This window comes from Amblyraja radiata, chromosome 4 (assembly GCF_010909765.2).
Source record: "Amblyraja radiata isolate CabotCenter1 chromosome 4, sAmbRad1.1.pri, whole genome shotgun sequence".
Lineage (NCBI taxonomy): Eukaryota > Metazoa > Chordata > Chondrichthyes > Rajiformes > Rajidae > Amblyraja > Amblyraja radiata.
Genome location: NC_045959.1, coordinates 51,456,768 through 51,475,067, shown reverse-complemented (window position 1 = coordinate 51,475,067; position 18,300 = coordinate 51,456,768). Strand labels below are relative to the sequence as shown.

Below are 18,300 nucleotides of genomic sequence, written 5' to 3'. Positions count from 1 at the left end.
GGACTGAGTAAGATGGCCAAAATTCACAGCCGTAAGTGGCAGCGTTTTTTCAAAAATCATGTAACAGAAAAACAGGAAGTGGTCAAGATATTACTTTTAGTAATATAGATAAACAAAAATCCCCAAACACCTGTCCAACAGATGAGAAACACTATTGAGGAGTCTGGTGTGGATTTGTCAATGACCACTGTCCGTAGAAAACTTCATGAACAGAAATACAGAGGCTTCACTGCAAGATGCAAACCACTGGTTAGTTACAAAAATAGGATGGGCAGGTTACAGTTTGCCAGGAAGTGCTTAAAAGAGCAACCACAGTTCTGGAAAAAAGTCTTGTGGACAGATGAGACGAAGATTAACATATCAGAGTGATGGCAAGAGGAAAGTATGGAGGTGAGAAAGAACTGCCCAAGATCAAAGGTTCAAAGGTTATTTTATTGGTCACATACACCTAGGTGTAGTGAAATGCTTCTTGCCATGCAGCACATAAAGAAAGAATACAGACATAACAGTAATAAAAACATTTAAACATAAAAACATCCCCCCACAATGGTTCCCATTATGAGGGAAGGCACAATGTCCAGTCCCCATCCCCAGTTCACCCATAGTCGGGCCTATTGAGGCCTCCACAGTTGCCTCCACGGAGGCCCGATGTTCCAGGCCGTTCTCGCCTGGTGATGGTGCTCCGGCGTCGGGAGAATCCTCACAGCGGCATGGGACACCTGGAACAGCCGCTTCCGTACTGGAGGCCGCGGCTTCCGAAGCCAACAAGGCCGCGCCGGATGGAGCTCCACAACTGGTGATCTCGCTGAGAGATCACAGGCTCCCGATGAAAAGTCAGCTGGCCGCTCCTCAGACCCGCAGCTCCACGATGTTTTTATTGGCGGTCTCAGCTCACTGGAGTTCCAGCGCGGCGACCCGGGCAGGGCATCGCCCGCTCCGCGATAGCGCTCCAGCGCTGTGCCGAAGCCGAGGTTCTAGGCGGTCCCCGACAGGAAACGCCGCTCCAGGCCCGCTGGTAGGCCGCGAGGACGGGTCGACGGTGCAGCCCGGAGAAAAGCTGCCTCTCCGACCAGGTAGGGACCCTAGAAAAGCAGTTTCCCCCTTCCCCCCCCCTCCCCCCACATAAAAAAGGCTAGAACTCCAGAACAAAAAAACTCAACTAACTAAAAATAAAAAAAAAGAGAAAAAACGGACAGCTACAGGACGGCCCCCCCTAGATCCAAAGCATACCACCTCATCTGTGAAACACGGTGGTGGAGGTGTTATGTCCTGGGCATGTATGGCTGCTGAAGGTACTGGCTCACTTATATTCATTGATGATACAACTGCTGATGGTAGTAGCATAATGAATTCTGAAGTGTATAGACACATCCTATCTGCTCAAGTTCAAACAAATGCCTCAAAACTCATTGGCTGGCGGTTCATTCTGCAGCAAGACAACGATCCCAAACATACTGCTAAAGCAACAAAGGAGTTTATAAAAGCTAAAAAATGGTAAATTCTTGAGTGGCTAAGTCAATCACCTTATTTGAACCCAATTGAACATGCCTTTTATTTGCTGAAGAGAAAACTGAAGGGGACTAGCCCCCAAAACCCGCATAAGCTAAAGATGGCTGCAATACAGGCCTGGCAGAACATCACCAGAGAAGACACCCAGCAACTGGTGATGTCCATGAATCGCAGACTTCAAGCTGTCGTTGCATGCAAAGGATATGCAACATAGAAACATAGAAAATAGGTGCAGGAGTAGGCCATTCAGCCCTTCGAGCCTGCACCGCCATTCAATATGATCATGGCTGATCATCCAACTCAGTATCCTGTACCTGCCTTCTCTCCATACCTTTTGCCACAAGGGCCACATCTTGCAACAAATCCAAGCACATCCAAGCAACAAAATACTAAACATGACTACTCTCATTTACACGACTTTGCTGTGTCCCAAACATTATGGCTCCCTGAAATGGGGGGTCTGCTGTGGTTTCTACATGGTGAAACTAAAATGTATAAAAATGGCCTATATTAAAATTTGACAATGTGCACTTTAACCACATGTGATTATTTCCATTACAAATCTCAAATTGTGTGCAGAGGCAAAAAAATAAATGATGGGTCTTTATCCCAATATTATGGAGGGAACTGTGTGTTTGTGTATATATTTCAATTCCAAATAAAGGAATCCTACTGCAGTATAAATTAACAAAAATATATGTGAAGATAATATCTATTACAAGATGATATTTTAAAAGCCAGATTAGTAAGGCAAGAAGCACAAATCCTCTCTTGATCTGTTGAGTGTTGTCCCATCCATTTGTTAGACATAGCACACTCATACTGTTTGTTCCAGTTTCCCTTGCGGTAAACTGGCTGAAGGATTCAAATTGAAGTGTCTAGTTCTCTTCCTGTTTATTTAACTTCAGTAAACAATTGGCAAGAAAGCTTTTGTCAAACAAAAGTAGCAAGGCTAAGAATGGTTATGTTTCCACGTGCAACATCCTGCTACAGCATATATTTTCTACCAGTGATTTCATTTGATTCATGGTTATCATACTGCTGTCTTTAAGTCTAGCACCTGGGTACTTGTGATATCTGCAGTGCAACAACACTGTTCCGTTTCTCTCTGTCTACCATTGAAGTCACTTCACTTCAAGAAACATGGTCAAGTGCAGCTGGCTCTACATTGTAAAATCCATGTTTTATCATGCAGAATGATGAGATGAATGTCACCACTGTCAAGGTTATGCAATCAAATGGCTGGATTTGGGGAAAAGGTAAAAGGAACAACAAAGACTTGCATTTATTTACATGCATCTTTCAAAATCGCAAGATACCCCAAAGTGTTTTACAGCTAATGAAATACTTGATAATTTAGCCAACCAGGTTGTGAACCGCATGCTGCAACAAACAGCAATGTGATAATGATCAAATAACTGTGATCTTTATTTATGTGATTATTGACCAGAACTCTGAGAGAAATCATCGGGTCTTAAAAATAGGGACTTTTTGCATCCTCCTGAAACAGAAAATTGGACGATGGTTTGATATTTCAACAGAAATGTTGAAAGAGATGTTTTTCTTTAGAGAAGAGGTGCAACAAAAAAAAGTTTATATGACTGTTCTGTTTTGCATTAGAGTCATTTCTTAAAATGTGTTACTATTTAACTGCTTCAAAACGCGCCGGACTCAAGATTTTAAAAAATAGGTCCTCAAACCATTGTCACAGCAAAGGAAATGTTGAGGGTAGTTGCTAATTAGATTCATCTCATCAGTGTTGTAAAATGGTACTGAACATTTTAAACAAGTTACATTGTTCTTTTGTCATTTCAGCTGAACAAGAATTTGTCAAGATAATCATCATAGTTGCAGTAATGACTGTGATGGTGGTTGTAATCATTTGCCTGCTGAACCACTACAAGCTTTTAACACGGCCTTTCATAAATCGACAGAGTCAAGCTAGACGCCAAGAGGAAACACTGCATCCTGTAAGTTTAATTTAGTACCCTTCTTATGAAAATGAAAACTATTTTTGCAAAATAAAATACAGAAATAGTTTAAAGCACCAATCAAAAAAAACCTTCAAATTTATCCTGATCTTTGTTTTTATTAACTACTTTATTCACTGATGTTGAATTGGTTTATTAAGTTAATGAATGCCCACAAGCTTGGCTTAATTCTCAGGAAGCTTAAATGTGCCAGGTATATGGATTTTTAAAAATGTTTCATTTTTGCAAAATATTCATCCATTTTGCTTAGTTGGAAGTGGTAGTGTTTATTAGCCTGATTGGTGTTGGGTGAAAAAGCTGCTCCTGAACCTGGACATTACAGTTTTCAAGCTCCTACACCTTCAATGAGAGTGTAGGCAGGGTGGTGTTGGGTCTCTGATGATGCTGGCTGCCTTTTTGAGACAGCAACTTAGCTCAGTACCCATGATGGACGTTGTGTTAAATCTGTAACTTTTATAGGGTGATTTCACTAAAGGTCACTGGAGCGTAGATCCGCACCCACGTGACCGAAAATTTTAACTGGAGTACATGCGTCACTTCCGGTACATGTTAGTGAATGGGAAAACACGCACTTTCACACCTGTTAAAAACATCGAAAACGGCCCGTTTTTGAGCTGCAATTAACTGTACCAGTCGGGGTGACCGTGAGGCACAGCTAGCTAAATTTACAGTCCAAAAAAAAGATAGAAACTAAGGTAAATTCAAGAGGGAGCTGAAGGTGTCAAAACGGCGGAAGTTGATAGCGGACATTTGCCGTGGAGATTTAAAGATCGAAAATATCGGGAATTATCGCGTTTGCTCGCTGCATTTCATCAAAAGTAAGGCATTATTGACTTTTTATCTTTATTCATTTGTTATATGAAAAGTTAAAAATCCGTCAGTAAAATTGCAAAATCGCCCATGGTTCTCAGGTGGGTTTTAACATGCAAAATGAAAATGCTTCTGAAGCTCCATTTACCATTTAAATAATCGTAAACTATCAATGCGTTTTGAAATAAATTTTACTGAGATGCAAGCTAAGGAATGGGATAATTGTCAGCTGTTTGTTGGACAAAAGCAGGACATTTTATTATCTGCCAAAATATATTTCTCAATGTTTCTTGTTTAAAGCCTGCACAATCACCCAAACTACTTATTTATTTATTTATCATCTAATAACAGACAAGCCTGCAGCATGGAATGATGTCAACAATCCTGATTGGGCACCCACTGTGAGCAGGATAGACAATGTGCACAAGAACGCCATGCACGTGCAACAAGAAGAGAGTATTAAAGCAGATTTGGTTGCAGCTCAAGCATCTGTCCTGCTTTTATCCAACAAACAGCTGACAATACTTATATAAAGTACTACAAAAATTTAATATGGGAGAGAATTTTATAACATGGGTAAAATTATTATATGATAAACCAATGGCAAGAATTTTAACTAATAACATGTTATCTCAAAAATTTCAACTATCAAGGGGTAATAGGCAGGGATGTGCACTATCACCCCTGCTATTTGCCCTTATGATAGAACCCCTGGCTGAAAGTATAAGAATTCATCCGAATATTCAGGGCTATAATACCAGGGACTCAAAGAATAAAATCTCATTATATACAGACGATATACTTTTATATATTACAAAGTCACAAACGAACATACCAAATTTATTAAACTTAATAGAGGAATTTGGGTCTTTTTCTGGATATAGAATAAACTGGAATAAAAGTGAAATCATGACATTAAAACCTCAAGAACCTACACACTTACTGAAGTTCCCTTTTAAAATCGCAACAGAAAAATTTAAATATTTGGGTATTCAGATTACTAGAAAATATAAAGCATTATTCAACGCTAATTTCATACCTTTATTAAATAAACTTAATACGTTGATTAAATTTTGGAAAACACTTCCCTTATCATTATTAGGTAGAATAAATGCAATAAAAATGATCTTCCTACCACAATTACTATACCTATTTCAATCTATACCGGTATATATACCAAAATATTTTTTTTTTAAATTAGACTCAAATATTACTAATTATATTTGGGACTATAGATCACATAGAATCACAAAAAGCAGGACATTTTATTATCTGATAAAAAAAAGATAGAAACTAAGGTGTCAAAACGGCAGAAGTTGATAGCGGACATTTGCCGTGGAGATTTAAAGATCGAAAATATCGGGAATTATCGCGTTTGCTCGCTGCATTTCATCAAAAGTAAGGCATTATTGACTTTTTATCTTTATTCATTTGTTATATGAAAAGTTAAAAATCCGTCAGTAAAATTGCAAAAGCGCCCATGGTTCTCAGGTGGGTTTTAACATGCAAAATGAAAACGCTTCTGAAGCTCCATTTACCATTTAAATAATCGTAAACTATCAATGCGTTTTGAAATAAATTTTACTGAGATGCAAGCTAAGGAATGGGATAATTGTCAGCTGTTTGTTGGATAAAAGCAGGACAGATGCTTGAGCTGCAACCAAATCTGCTTTAATACTCTCTTCTTGTTGCACGTGCATGGCGTTCTTGTGCACATTGTCTATCCTGCTCACAGTGGGTGCCCAATCAGGATTGTTGACATCATTCCATGCTGCAGGCTTGTCTGTTATTAGATGATAAATAAATAAATAAGTAGTTTGGGTGATTGTGCAGGCTTTAAACAAGAAACATTGAGAAATATATTTTGGCAGATAATAAAATGTCCTGCTTTTGTCCAACAAACAGCTGACAATTATCCCATTCCTTAGCTTGCATCTCAGTAAAATTTATTTCAAAACGCATTGATAGTTTACGATTATTTAAATGGTAAATGGAGCTTCAGAAGCATTTTCATTTTGCATGTTAAAACCCACCTGAGAACCATGGGCGATTTTGCAATTTTACTGACGGATTTTTAACTTTTCATATAACAAATGAATAAAGATAAAAAGTCAATAATGCCTTACTTTTGATGAAATGCAGCGAGCAAACGCGATAATTCCCGATATTTTCGATCTTTAAATCTCCACGGCAAATGTCCGCTATCAACTTCCGCCGTTTTGACACCTTCAGCTCCCTCTTGAATTTACCTTAGTTTCTATCTTTTTTTTGGACTGTAAATTTAGGTAGCTGTGCCTCACGGTCACCCCGACTGGTACAGTTAATTGCAGCTCAAAAACGGGCCGTTTTCGATGTTTTTAACGGGTGTGAAAGTGCGTGTTTTCCCATTCACTAACTTGTACCGGAAGTGACGCATGTACTCCAGTTAAAATTTTCGGTCACGTGGGTGCGGATCTACGCTCCAGTGACCTTTCGTGAAATCACCCTATAAGTGAAATGTAGAAACTCCTGGAGACAGGAACTTCATAACTGCATATCCAAATCTATAAAGCTGCTGGACCATCTTCAGGTTCCTCTTGGTAACATACATCACAAAAATCATAGGATGCACTAGGTTAGGAAATTGTTTGATTTGAGTAATTTGAATTAACTTTTAACTGAATTGACTAGGTGTAATTTAAAATTCTTTGAATATGTGGTACAGGCTTGGGCAGGTGATGAAAAATCAGTTGCACAAGGAATTAATCATATGGGGCTGATTAAGAAATATAGTCAACTCGTGATTATCCACAGGCTGATTTATCGATTTTAGGGTTAACCATTTGAGGAAGAAAGCAGCTCACACTTCCAGGTATTTGGCTGGCAAAAACCTGCAGTTCATTGATTACTTCCTCAGGTTGCACCTGACTAACTGGGCATTTTCAGGTGGTTGGAGTTGTCAGGAATACAATTGAGTTTGAGTTTAGTTTACTGTCACGTGTATCGAGGTACAGTGAAAAGCTTTTGTTGCTTGCTAACCAGTCAGCAGAAAGACGATACATGATTACAACCAAGCCATTCACAGTGTAGGTACAATATAAAAGGAATAAGGTGAATAACGTTTAATGCAAGATAAAACAAGTAAAATCCGTTCAAAGGTAGTCAGAGGGTCTCCAATGAGGTAGATAGTAGTTCAGCTACTCTAGTTGTTGGGGTTGGGGTAGCCGTTTGTACCATGGCTCTATACTTGCTCTCAGTCTCAAATTTCACATGGAATAAGATGTTCTTGATCCTTCGGGATGTGTTAATATCTTCAGAATATCCACAAAACTTAGATTGGATAGAGAAAAAAGATGTTGCTATCCAGTCTGAAGAAGGGTTTCGGCCCGAAACGTCGCCTATTTCCTTCGCTCCATAGATGCTGCTGCACCCGCTGAGTTTCCCCAGCAATTTTGTGTACCTTCGATATTCCAGCATCTGCAGTTCCCTTTTGAACATGTTGCTATCCATGTTGGTCACTTACTTACCCTTGCTAAAGCAGTGGCAGCATCAGATGTGCTCTTGAAGACTGTTGAGGTTGTTGGGTGCAGGGCAGTTGTTCCATTGGTGAAGCATGGTGGGTGCTAGAAGTAATTCTGCAGGTGTGTGTGTGTGTGTGTGTGTGTATTTCTAGGGATAATTTCTAAACTGTTGTCACATTCTAAAATATAAGTTAGATTGGATTCTGTAAAGCAAAAAAATCATTAATTAGCATTTACAATATATATATATATGTCAGACTAAGGGGGACCCGTTGGGTCCCATGTTCACATGGGAGGGCTGATCCCCCAATGCAATTTTCCACCTCCCCACCAATTCCAATATTGGTGGCCAGTTGGAGGGGGGATTTCTGAAGCGCTAGTATGGGTGTTGTGGGATGAAGGGACTGATTTCCAGAGGGCTAGTATGGACATTGTGGGCTGAATGGATTCTTCAGCTGGCAGCTCAGTCACTCAAGCCTGGTGTGCTGGCAGCTCACTCACTCTCGGCTGGTGGGCTGGCAGTTAACCCATGGCTATTCCTTGAAATACTATTTCAAGCTGGGTGCAAGGCCACCAAATTCAAATGCAGTCTCATACCATTTCAAGCAGTGTGCAAGGCCACCAAATTCATATGCACTCATGCCATTTCAAGCAGGATGCAAGGCCATCAAATTCAAATGCAGTATCATACCATTTTAAGCAGGGTGCAAGGCCACCAAATTCAAATGCAGTCTCATACCATTTCAAGCAGGCTGCAAGGCCACCAAATTCAAATGCAGCCTCATACCATTTCAAGCAGGGTGCAAGGCCACCAAATTCAAATGCAGTCTCATACCATTTCAAGCAGGATGCAAGGCCACCAAATTCAAATGCAGTCTCATACCATTTCAAGCAGGCTGCAAGGCCACCAAATTCATATGCAGTCTCATACCATTTCAAGCAGGCTGCAAGGCCACCAATTTCAAATGCAGTCTCATACCATTTCAAGCAGGCTGCAAGGCCACCAAATTCAAATGCAGCCTCATACCATTTCAAGCAGGGTGCAAGGCCACCAAATTCAAATGCAGTCTCATACCATTTCAAGCAGGATGCAAGGCCACCAAATTCAAATGCAGTCTCATACCATTTCAAGCAGGCTGCAAGGCCACCAAATTCATATGCAGTCTCATACCATTTCAAGCAGGGTGCAAGGCCACCAAATTCAAATGCAGTCTCATACCATTTCAAGCAGGCTGCAAGGCCACCAAATTCATATGCAGTCTCATACCATTTCAAGCAGGGTGCAAGGCCACCAAATTCAAATGCACTCATACCATTTCAATCAAGGTGAAACCACCATAAAAACACATTAAACACCACAAAATCATATAAAAACCACACTCACAGTTCAGACATTCAGTGTGTTCAATTGATTTACAGATCAGACAGAAAGTCGTGACTTGTCGCTCCCCCATCTTGCAGAGATTGAGCCACGCCCACACTTCCGGGTTTTATAGTCCATCCCCCCCTCCCACCGGAAGAGGCGTGGCCTTCATGGCGTAAACATTAATAAGTCTTTTATTTTTCATCGATGGGAAAAATCCTCTTGTCCTGCGCAGTGGAGGGGGACTCTGAGTAAGATGGCCAAAAATCACAGCCGTAAGTGGTAGCGTTTTTTCTAAAATCAATATGCAGTGCAAACAGGAAGTGATCAAGATGAGACTAAATGTACAGATATTTATTTATTTATTTTGGTTTTTGGAATGAATTCTATTCAACATATTTTTTGGAATGAATTCTATTCAACGTGCTATTAGAAACTGGCAGATAAGACAAAGATAGGATAGAAAAGGTTTGGAGGGATATGGGTCAGGCACAGGCAAGTAGGACGAGCACGGTTAGGCAACATGGCATGGATGTGGAGGGCTGAAGGGAATATTTCGGTGCTGCTTAGCTCTATGGTTCTATTAACATCAGTGAAATTTAAAAAAACGTTGTTATGCAATTAACAAAGTATCTGTTGTGTCCCAAATAACTGACCATACACAACTCCACTCATCTGTGCAGTTCTCAAACCTCATGCCCCAACATGCACCTTTACTCACTACAATGATATTGCATCCTACTACAAGAACATTGGCTCGCTTTTTTGAATAAAAGGTATTCAACAATTTCAAAGAGAAAGTGGAAAATATTTAACTGACATTAAAAGTGAAGAGTATAAAATATAAAGCCGTATTTTGTTCCCACACCAGGAAACAATTTTGTGAAGTCGTTTTGGTAATGATATTGCTAACCACATATTGATTAAGAAGTATGTATTGGCATGATACAACATAATTTATTTTAATGTGTTTATTTTAAAAATGTATGTGCATAGAGATTCTTTCAATCCTCTTGTAATTTCATTCCCAGTGGTCTCAGATGGCGCCAATCATCCCTAATTACATTAAATTTTAGGTATCTCTTCTAACTGGGATGAGTTATGGCAGAGTAGTTCAAAGTTGCTTCCTCTATCTTTTTTATTTTTCCAACAGTTTCTCAGTATATGTGCCTTTTATTATCCTACAGATCTCACACTATTGCTTTAAGTTGCAATACTTATTGCAGCTATTTACTGTCAGACCTGCCTTTCATCCCAGGTTTCAACTTGGAAATTGTACTAGTTCTTTTGCTCTAGCCCCTTTCAAATTTACCGTATTTCCCGGTAATGAAAACGCACCTGCGTCGAAGACACACTCCCATTTTGAATTGCTAACTTCTAAAAAAAAAGGCTGGCGGGACAGGATCAAGGGTTTGGTTTAGTCCAGGGGTCGGCAACCTTTATTGCATATTTGTGAGCGGATGGCGGGCCACATCTATCGCCATAGTTAATAAATGGAGGTAATAATACATACTAACTAAATTAGTAATTAGTGAATATATAAACTAATGATACATAAGTTAGTAATAATACATACTAATAATAATAGTTTTCACGTGTTTTTCAATTAGTTTTCTGCAGTTTCCAGATCGGCTGCGTGCCCTGGGACTGGCTCCAGTTCCCAGATGCCTCACGACCCCGGGACTAGCTGTAGTTCCCATGTCGCCTGTGAGCCTCGGGACTAGCTGTAGCGCTCAGTTAGCCTGCGAGCCCCAGGACTGGCTGTAGTTCCCAGGTCCCCTGCGAGCGCCAGGACTAGCTGTAGTTCCCAGGTCGCCTGCGAGCCCCGGGACTAACTGCAGTTCCCAGGTCGCCTGCCCCGGGACTAGCTGTAGCGCCCAGGTCGCCTGTGAGACCCGGGACTAACTGCAGTTCCCAGGTCGCCTGCGAGCTCCGGGACTGGCTGTAGCACCCAGGTCGCCTGCGAGCCCCGGGTCTAGCTGCGGATCCGCCAAATTGAGAAAAAGCTGCTGGCGGTTGTTTTCGCCTGCAAGAAATTTAACAACTTTATCTTCGGACTTACGGTCACGATTGAAACTGACCACCAACCTCTGATCAGCATCTTTTACAAACCAATTCATGCCTCTCCAGGGCGCCTACTGCGGCAGCTTCAAAAATATGACATTGTTCTGATCTACAAATGTGGTATGGATATGCACCTGGTTGACACTCTCGCGCATGCACCCCGGAAGACCTGCGAGGGTCCGCCCTCGCCGGATGATGACTTTGTCGTAATGACTGTGTCTTTTATTCCCTCGTCCAGCATGGAGGACTTGGTTGCCCACACTGCTGCTGACAGTACTTTACGGTCACTTGCCTCCGTCATTAAGCGTGGCAAGCCTGACAAAACTACAACGTTCCGCTGCCAGTTCGGCCTTTCTTTGCCTTCCGTGATGAGCTTGTGCTGCAGGATGGCATTGTTGTAAAAGGACACAAGGCTGTGGTCCCTGCTTTGCTGCACAGCAAGTATTTAAACGCTGCCCACGCAGGGCACCCAGGCGCTGAAGCTACCGTCCTATGGGCGAGAAACATGTTTTACTGGCCTGGCATGGCCGAATACATCACCGAGAATGTGACGTCCTGTGCAGTGTGCAATAGCTTGGCACCTCATCAACAAAAGCAACCACTTCTTTCACATCCAGCTCCTGTACTCCCGTGGTCTACATTGGCAACTGACATATTTGAGTGGCATGGCAAGCAGTAGTTGGTACTTGTCGATTCGTATTCAGGATGGTTTGACATTGATTTTCAAGAGTGCCAAACAGCTCATGGAACGTTTGTACAGAGCTAATTCCGACGTGTTCCTGGATCTACTCAACTTACGCAACATTTTGGGTTCACCTGCTCAACGTTTATTGTCGAGGCAGACCCGAGCCACGGTGCCTGTGGCGGATCACGCATTGATTCCACCATCGGAAGTCCAGTCCAGGTTACAACAAAAGCGTGACATTCAAAAACAGTGGTATGATAAAACAAGTAGGCTACTGCCACCATTAACCAAAGGGCAGGTGGTTCGTTTGCGGACTGACAAAGGCCATGACCGTATCGGTGTAATTTCTGGAACTGCTTCTGAGCCATGTTCATATCTGGTCAGTGCCGATGGCGGCACCTACAGGCGTAACAGACAACATATCCTGCCTGTGAATGAGCCACTCCACCTACGTATTATCCAGACAGTACACGTGTACTTCCGTCCGTGTCCAGCAGCATTAATCCGCCTCCACCAGCACAACAACCCACTTCTGCAACGGCTTCTTTGCGAGTGGGTGGCGATGCCCCCTCTGCCTGCGCCATAGTCCCGTTTCATCATCGGGAATGCTGGTTCAGTCTCCGTCACCTGTGAAGCCACCGGCTCTTTCCCCGGTGGGGAAAACGGAGATGGTTTATATCGCACACGTGCTGGTCGTGTTTGCAAGCCCACCGTGAAGTACCCGGGCTATGTTTGACTTTCCTCCAGCTTATTATCAATTGCTGTGCATGCCTTATTTAGTCAATGGTTTTGTACTGACATTGAATTCTTTAAGAGGGAGGATGTAGGCCAGTGACTCATGTTATGCGTCACACTTTGTAGCTACACCCACTAGTTTAACAGAAAGCCTCCCTGCTCTTACTCTCTCACTTTTAGAGTAACGTGCTATGATGATGTTCCCTGTGCTGTAACGTTAATATAGTCTTTGGATCTTAATCATGGTGTATGACTTAAGTTATTCCAACAGCAGAAGCTCAACATTATGCAAAGATACATGTGGTTTGGAAATCAAGAGGCTCATGCAGAGCAAAAGTACCAATTTAGGTTAGATGATCTGAAAGCCTTTTCTTTGCAGCCTGCTCAAAGTAAAGCTGTGTTTCCCACTGAAGATCTGAACTAAATGTCACACATACCTTCTTGAAAATCTGAATATAAAACCCCCATGAATTCTTTAATGTACACAAGATTGCAGATGCTGGAATTTGAAGTAAAAAAGGAGGTGAAAACTAAGTGGATCAGGTAGGATCTGTGGAAGGGAAACGATAATTGACGTTTCAGGTCATAGACCTGTCATCTAGACTGGAATTAATTCTTATTCTTTAAAAGTCGCACAAGTACTTAAACATTTTTAAATTGTTTAGATCAATGGATTTTAGACATGAATTGATGATGATTAAAATTTATAGAGGCTGACGAGTTAACATTAGAAAAGGCCGATTGGAGATCTGATAGAAGTAAATCAAGTGCAAGGGATGTCACACTTTTACAATAAATGTGTTTTTAAGTCTTAGTAGAAATAGGTTACTAACCAACAAATCCCATGAGGAAAAGGAGAGTTATTTGGATAATTGCCATTGTTAGTGCTTATAATTTTGTTTCCATGCCTTAACCTGACTGTTTTGACTAGACAGTACTGCAGGAGTGTGATTTTGTATATGCTTTTAATTCTGTGTTAATTACAAATCCGTTGGTCTATAATCTATTGTAGAGAAGTTCCTAAAATGTGTAATTAAGGACCAGAGTGACTGAGCACTTGGGGAAATTTAACTACAGTTTTGGATGCAGGAATGTTTGGACTCGCAAAAAGCATTTGATAAGGATACATAAACGGTGCTATTAGTTAATATTTGAAGTCATTGGAATGCAAGGTAATTATTTTACTTGGTTATGGGATTGGTTTGACCATAAATGTTTGAGAGAAGGTACCATGAATAAGTTCTTGGATCTTATGACCAGATTTTTCAAATAGACACGGATATTCTTTTCAGTTTGTTTGTTAATGAGATGAAGGTATGGCTGACAAGGCCAGTAGCTATTGCTCATCCGTAATTGGTGGCGGTTATCCACCTACTTAAACCGCTGTAATCTATGTTGCAAAGGTACTAAGTGGTGTTAGGTTGAGAGTTCCAGGAGTTTTGCCCAGCAAAGATGAAGGAATAGCAATATATTTCTGTCAGAAGGTCTGGAATATAAATGGGAAATAGTGGTGATTACTGTCTTTGTCCTTTTGGATGGTGGAGATAATGAGCAGGAACGTTGCTGCAATGCATCTTGAGGAATGGTAAATATTACAGCTATCAAAAAGCAAAAAAGTGATTTAAAAAAAATTAAAAATCAGCAGATCACACATCATCTGTGGAGGTAAAGTCCAGAGTTAATGTTTTCAGTTGGTGAACCTTGATCAGGTGACAAAAACAGTTAGACAGCTATATAGGGCCAATTTTGGAGAGCCATAGGCTTTCGACAAGGTCCCACATAAGAGATTAGTTTACAAATTTAAAGCACACGGCATTGGGGGTTCAGTATTGATGTGGATAGAGAACTGGCTGGCAAACAGGAAGCAAAGAGCAGGAGTAAACAGGTCCTTTTCACAATGGCAGGCAGTGACTAGTGGGGTACCGCAAGGCTCAGTGCTGGGACCCCAGCTATTTACAATATATATTAATGATCTGGATGAGGGAATTGAAGGCAATATCTCCAAGTTTGCGGATGACACGAAGCTGGGGGGCAGTGTTAGCTGTGAGGAGGATGCTAGGAGACTGCAAGGTGACTTGGATAGGCTGGGTGAATGGGCAAATGTTTGGCAGATGCAGTATAATGTGGATAAATGTGAGGTTATCCATTTTGGTGGCAAAAACAGGAAAGCAGACTATTATCTAAATGGTGGCCGACTAGGAAAAGGGGAGATGCAGCGAGACCTGGGTGTCATGGTACACCAGTCATTGAAAGTGGGCATGCAGGTGCAGCAGGCAGTGAAGAAAGCGAATGGTATGTTAGCTTTCATAGCAAAAGGATTTGAGTATAGGAGCAGGGAGGTTCTACTGCAGTTGTACAGGGTCTTGGTGAGACCACACCTGGAGTAGTTGCGTACAGTTTTGGTCTCCAAATCTGAGGAAGGACATTATTGCCATAGAGGGAGTGCAGAGAAGGTTCACCAGACTGATTCCTGGGATGTCAGGACTGTCTTATGAAGAAAGACTGGATAGACTTGGTTTATACTCTCTAGAATTTAGGAGATTGAGAGGGGATCTTATAGAAACTTACAAAATTCTTAAGGGGTTGGACAGGCTAGATGCAGGAAGATTGCTCCCGATGTTGGGGAAGTCCAGGACAAGGGGTCACAGCTTAAGGATAAGGGGGAAATCCTTTAAAACCGAGATGAGAAGAACTTTTTTCACACAGAGAGTGGTGAATCTCTGGAACTCCCTGCCACAGAGGGTAGTCGAGGCCAGTTCATTGGCTATATTTAAGAGGGAGTTAGATGTGGCCCTTGTGGCTAAGGGGATCAGAGGGTATGGAGAGAAGGCAGGTACGGGATACTGAGTTGGATGATCAGCCATGATCATATTGAATGGCGGTGCAGGCTCGAAGGGCCGAATGGCCTACTCCTGCACCTAATTTCTATGTTTCTATGTTTCTATGTTGAGGGTGCAGACGAAAGCCCACTTCAATGGGTTGCTTTGTCCCTGGATAGTGTGACACTGACTGTAGCGCCCAGGTCGGCTTGCCTGCCCCACACTCCAAAGACGTGCAGGTTTGTAGGTTAAGTGCTTCGGTAAATTTTAAATTGTCCCTATAGTGTGTCGGATGGTGATCGTGTACGGGGTGATTGCTGGTCAGTGCGGACATGGTGGGTCAAAGGACTTGTAGTTCCCAGGTCGGCTCGCCTGCCCCGGGACTGGCTGTAGTGCCCAGGTCAGCTCGCTTGCCCCAGGTCTGGCTGTAGCGCCCAGGTCAGCTCGCTTGCCCCAGGTCTGGCTGTAGAGTCCAGGTCGGCTCACTTGCCCCGGGACTGGCTGCAGTTCCCAGGTCGCGAAAACTAATTGTAAAAAAATACGCCTGCGGGCCGGATGATTTTGTGTTATGGGCCGTAGGTTGCCGACCCCTATCCTAGATGTTAGGCCTCACTATGTCGTCCCCCACCCCCCCCCCCCCCCATGTTTTAAAAGCGATTTCCGCCCAACTGCTAATGTAACAGGTTGATAGTATGATTGTAGATAGTGAAGAGGTAACTCACTTGTGCATTGCCCTGCTCCCATCCTGCTCTTGTTTTTGTTTGTGGTGGATCTAATTAAAATTCTGGGTTCTTGCCTGTGGTGATTTAGCAACATTAATGCCATTGTGCTTCAGGAGAAGTAGATACAATCTCTTGTTGGACACATGACACGATAATAATCATTCCTTCCCTTATCAACTCAGACCGGGATTTTGATGGTGTAGACCAAAGCTGAAGCAGGGATTCACCTGCACCTCTTCCAGTCTGGATAATGCTATCACAATGTGGTCTCCTCTACATTGGAGAAACCCAACACAGATGGACGTGGGCTTTGCAGAGCATTTTCTTTCAGTTTGCAGGGTCCTGGTATCTGTCGATTCCACCAACCTGTTTATATCCTGCTGCAGCATTACATCCTATATTATTATATTATTTATATTATCATATCTATAATATCATATTATCTCCTCATCCAAATCATTAATACATCTTGTAAATAGCTGGGGCCGTGCGAAGGAGGCCACGTATTGGTAGGGATGGAAGAGTGGTGGGAATGCTGAAGTGGGAGGAGGGGAGAAAATGCATCCAATGATAGAAAGAGTTGAAAGTTACATTGGTTCCATGTCTCGCTCTCTCCAACCAGAAATTTGTAAAACAAAACGTGATTTATATCCTTAGCCCTTTCAACATTATAATAGTAGCTATGCCTAAAAATAAATCAGGTTTGAAGAGCTTGGAACATAGTGCAGTCATGCATGGCATTAAATTAATCAAAGGTAGACAGCCAGATTGACAATTGTGCTGGGATACTGATTCACTGAACTTGCGCCTAATTAGCTTTACAAGAGAAACTTGTGTAAAAGGCACCATGCTATGCATAGAGTATGCATTTCATATGTCATATTAATCTGTTTATTAATTATCTCTGTGCCTGATATTGAGTCAGTGTTTGATGTTGTAGTTTGAATGCATTGTTTGCAAACTAAATACAGTATTGATGTTTGGACTTCCACTGCATAACCTAGGAAACTTAAACTGTAAAGGGAGACAATAAATTTAAATTTGTATGTTTTTTTTTGTGAAATGTTATTCATTTATAAACTACTTATCTTTTCAATAGGAAGGGTGTCTATGTCCATCAGATAGCAGCACAGTATCGCGTCACGGTGCTTCAGAGGTATGGACCAACTGAATGTTCTATAATATGAATGTGAGATAAATATTTTGAATGAAATGTATAAATCACAGGTAAATTATAGAATAATGATAAAAGATGCTGGATTCCTAGAGAGAGTAATAGATCAATGCAACACGGAAACAGACCCATTGGCCTACCTTGTTGATGCCAAACAAATTGGCACACCAGATCCATTTGCCTACTTCTAGTGGGTCATGGTGAGGAGGGGCAGAGGCAGGGACTAGAGAGTACCCCGGTGGCTGTACACCTTGGCAATAAGTACTCCGGTTTGAGTACTGTTGGGGAGGACAGCCTACCTGGGGGTAGCGACAGCAGCCGGGCCTCCGGTACAGAGACCGGTCCTGTTGCTCAGAAGGGTAGGGAAAAGAAGAGGAGGGCAATAGTAATAGGGGACTCTATAGTTAGGGGGTCAAATAGGCGATTCTGTGGACGCAGTCAGGAGACCTGGATGGTAGTTTGCCTCCCTGGTGCCAGGGTGTGGGATGTGTCTGAACGTGTCCAAGATATCCTGGAATGGGAGGGAGAGGAGCCTGAGGTTGTGGTACATATAGGTACCAATGACATAGGTAGAAAAAGAGAAGAGGTCCTGAAAGGAGAATTTAGGGAGTTAGGAGGAAAGTTAAGGAGAAGGACCGCAAAAGTAACAATCTCAGGATTACTGCCTGTGCCACGCGACAGTGAGAGTAGGAATGGAGTGAGGTGAAGGATACATGTGTGGCTGAGGGACTGGTGCAGAGGGCAGGGATTCAAGTTTCTGGATCATTGGGACCTCTTTTGGGGAAGGTGTGACCTGTACAAAAAGGACGGTTTGCACTTGAACCTGAGGGGGACCAATATCCTGGCGGGGAGATTTGCAAAGGCTACTGGGGAGACTTTAAACTAGAACGGTTGGGGGGAGGGACTCAAATAGAGAAAGCTAGTAGAC

The 18,300-nt window shown here is 42.2% G+C and overlaps 1 protein-coding gene across 2 annotated transcripts in view; it reads left to right on the top strand.

Annotated features, from left to right (window-relative positions):
* ldlrad4 (low density lipoprotein receptor class A domain containing 4) overlaps positions 1–18,300 on the top strand; it is a 158,516-nt gene that overhangs the window by 122,340 nt on the left and 17,876 nt on the right. For both annotated transcript variants that reach the window (XM_033019425.1, XM_033019426.1), the window contains 2 exons: positions 3,325–3,479; positions 17,298–17,354. In XM_033019425.1, coding sequence (XP_032875316.1) covers positions 3,325–3,479; positions 17,298–17,354 — 212 coding nt within the window. The remainder of the gene's footprint in view (positions 1–3,324; positions 3,480–17,297; positions 17,355–18,300) is intronic.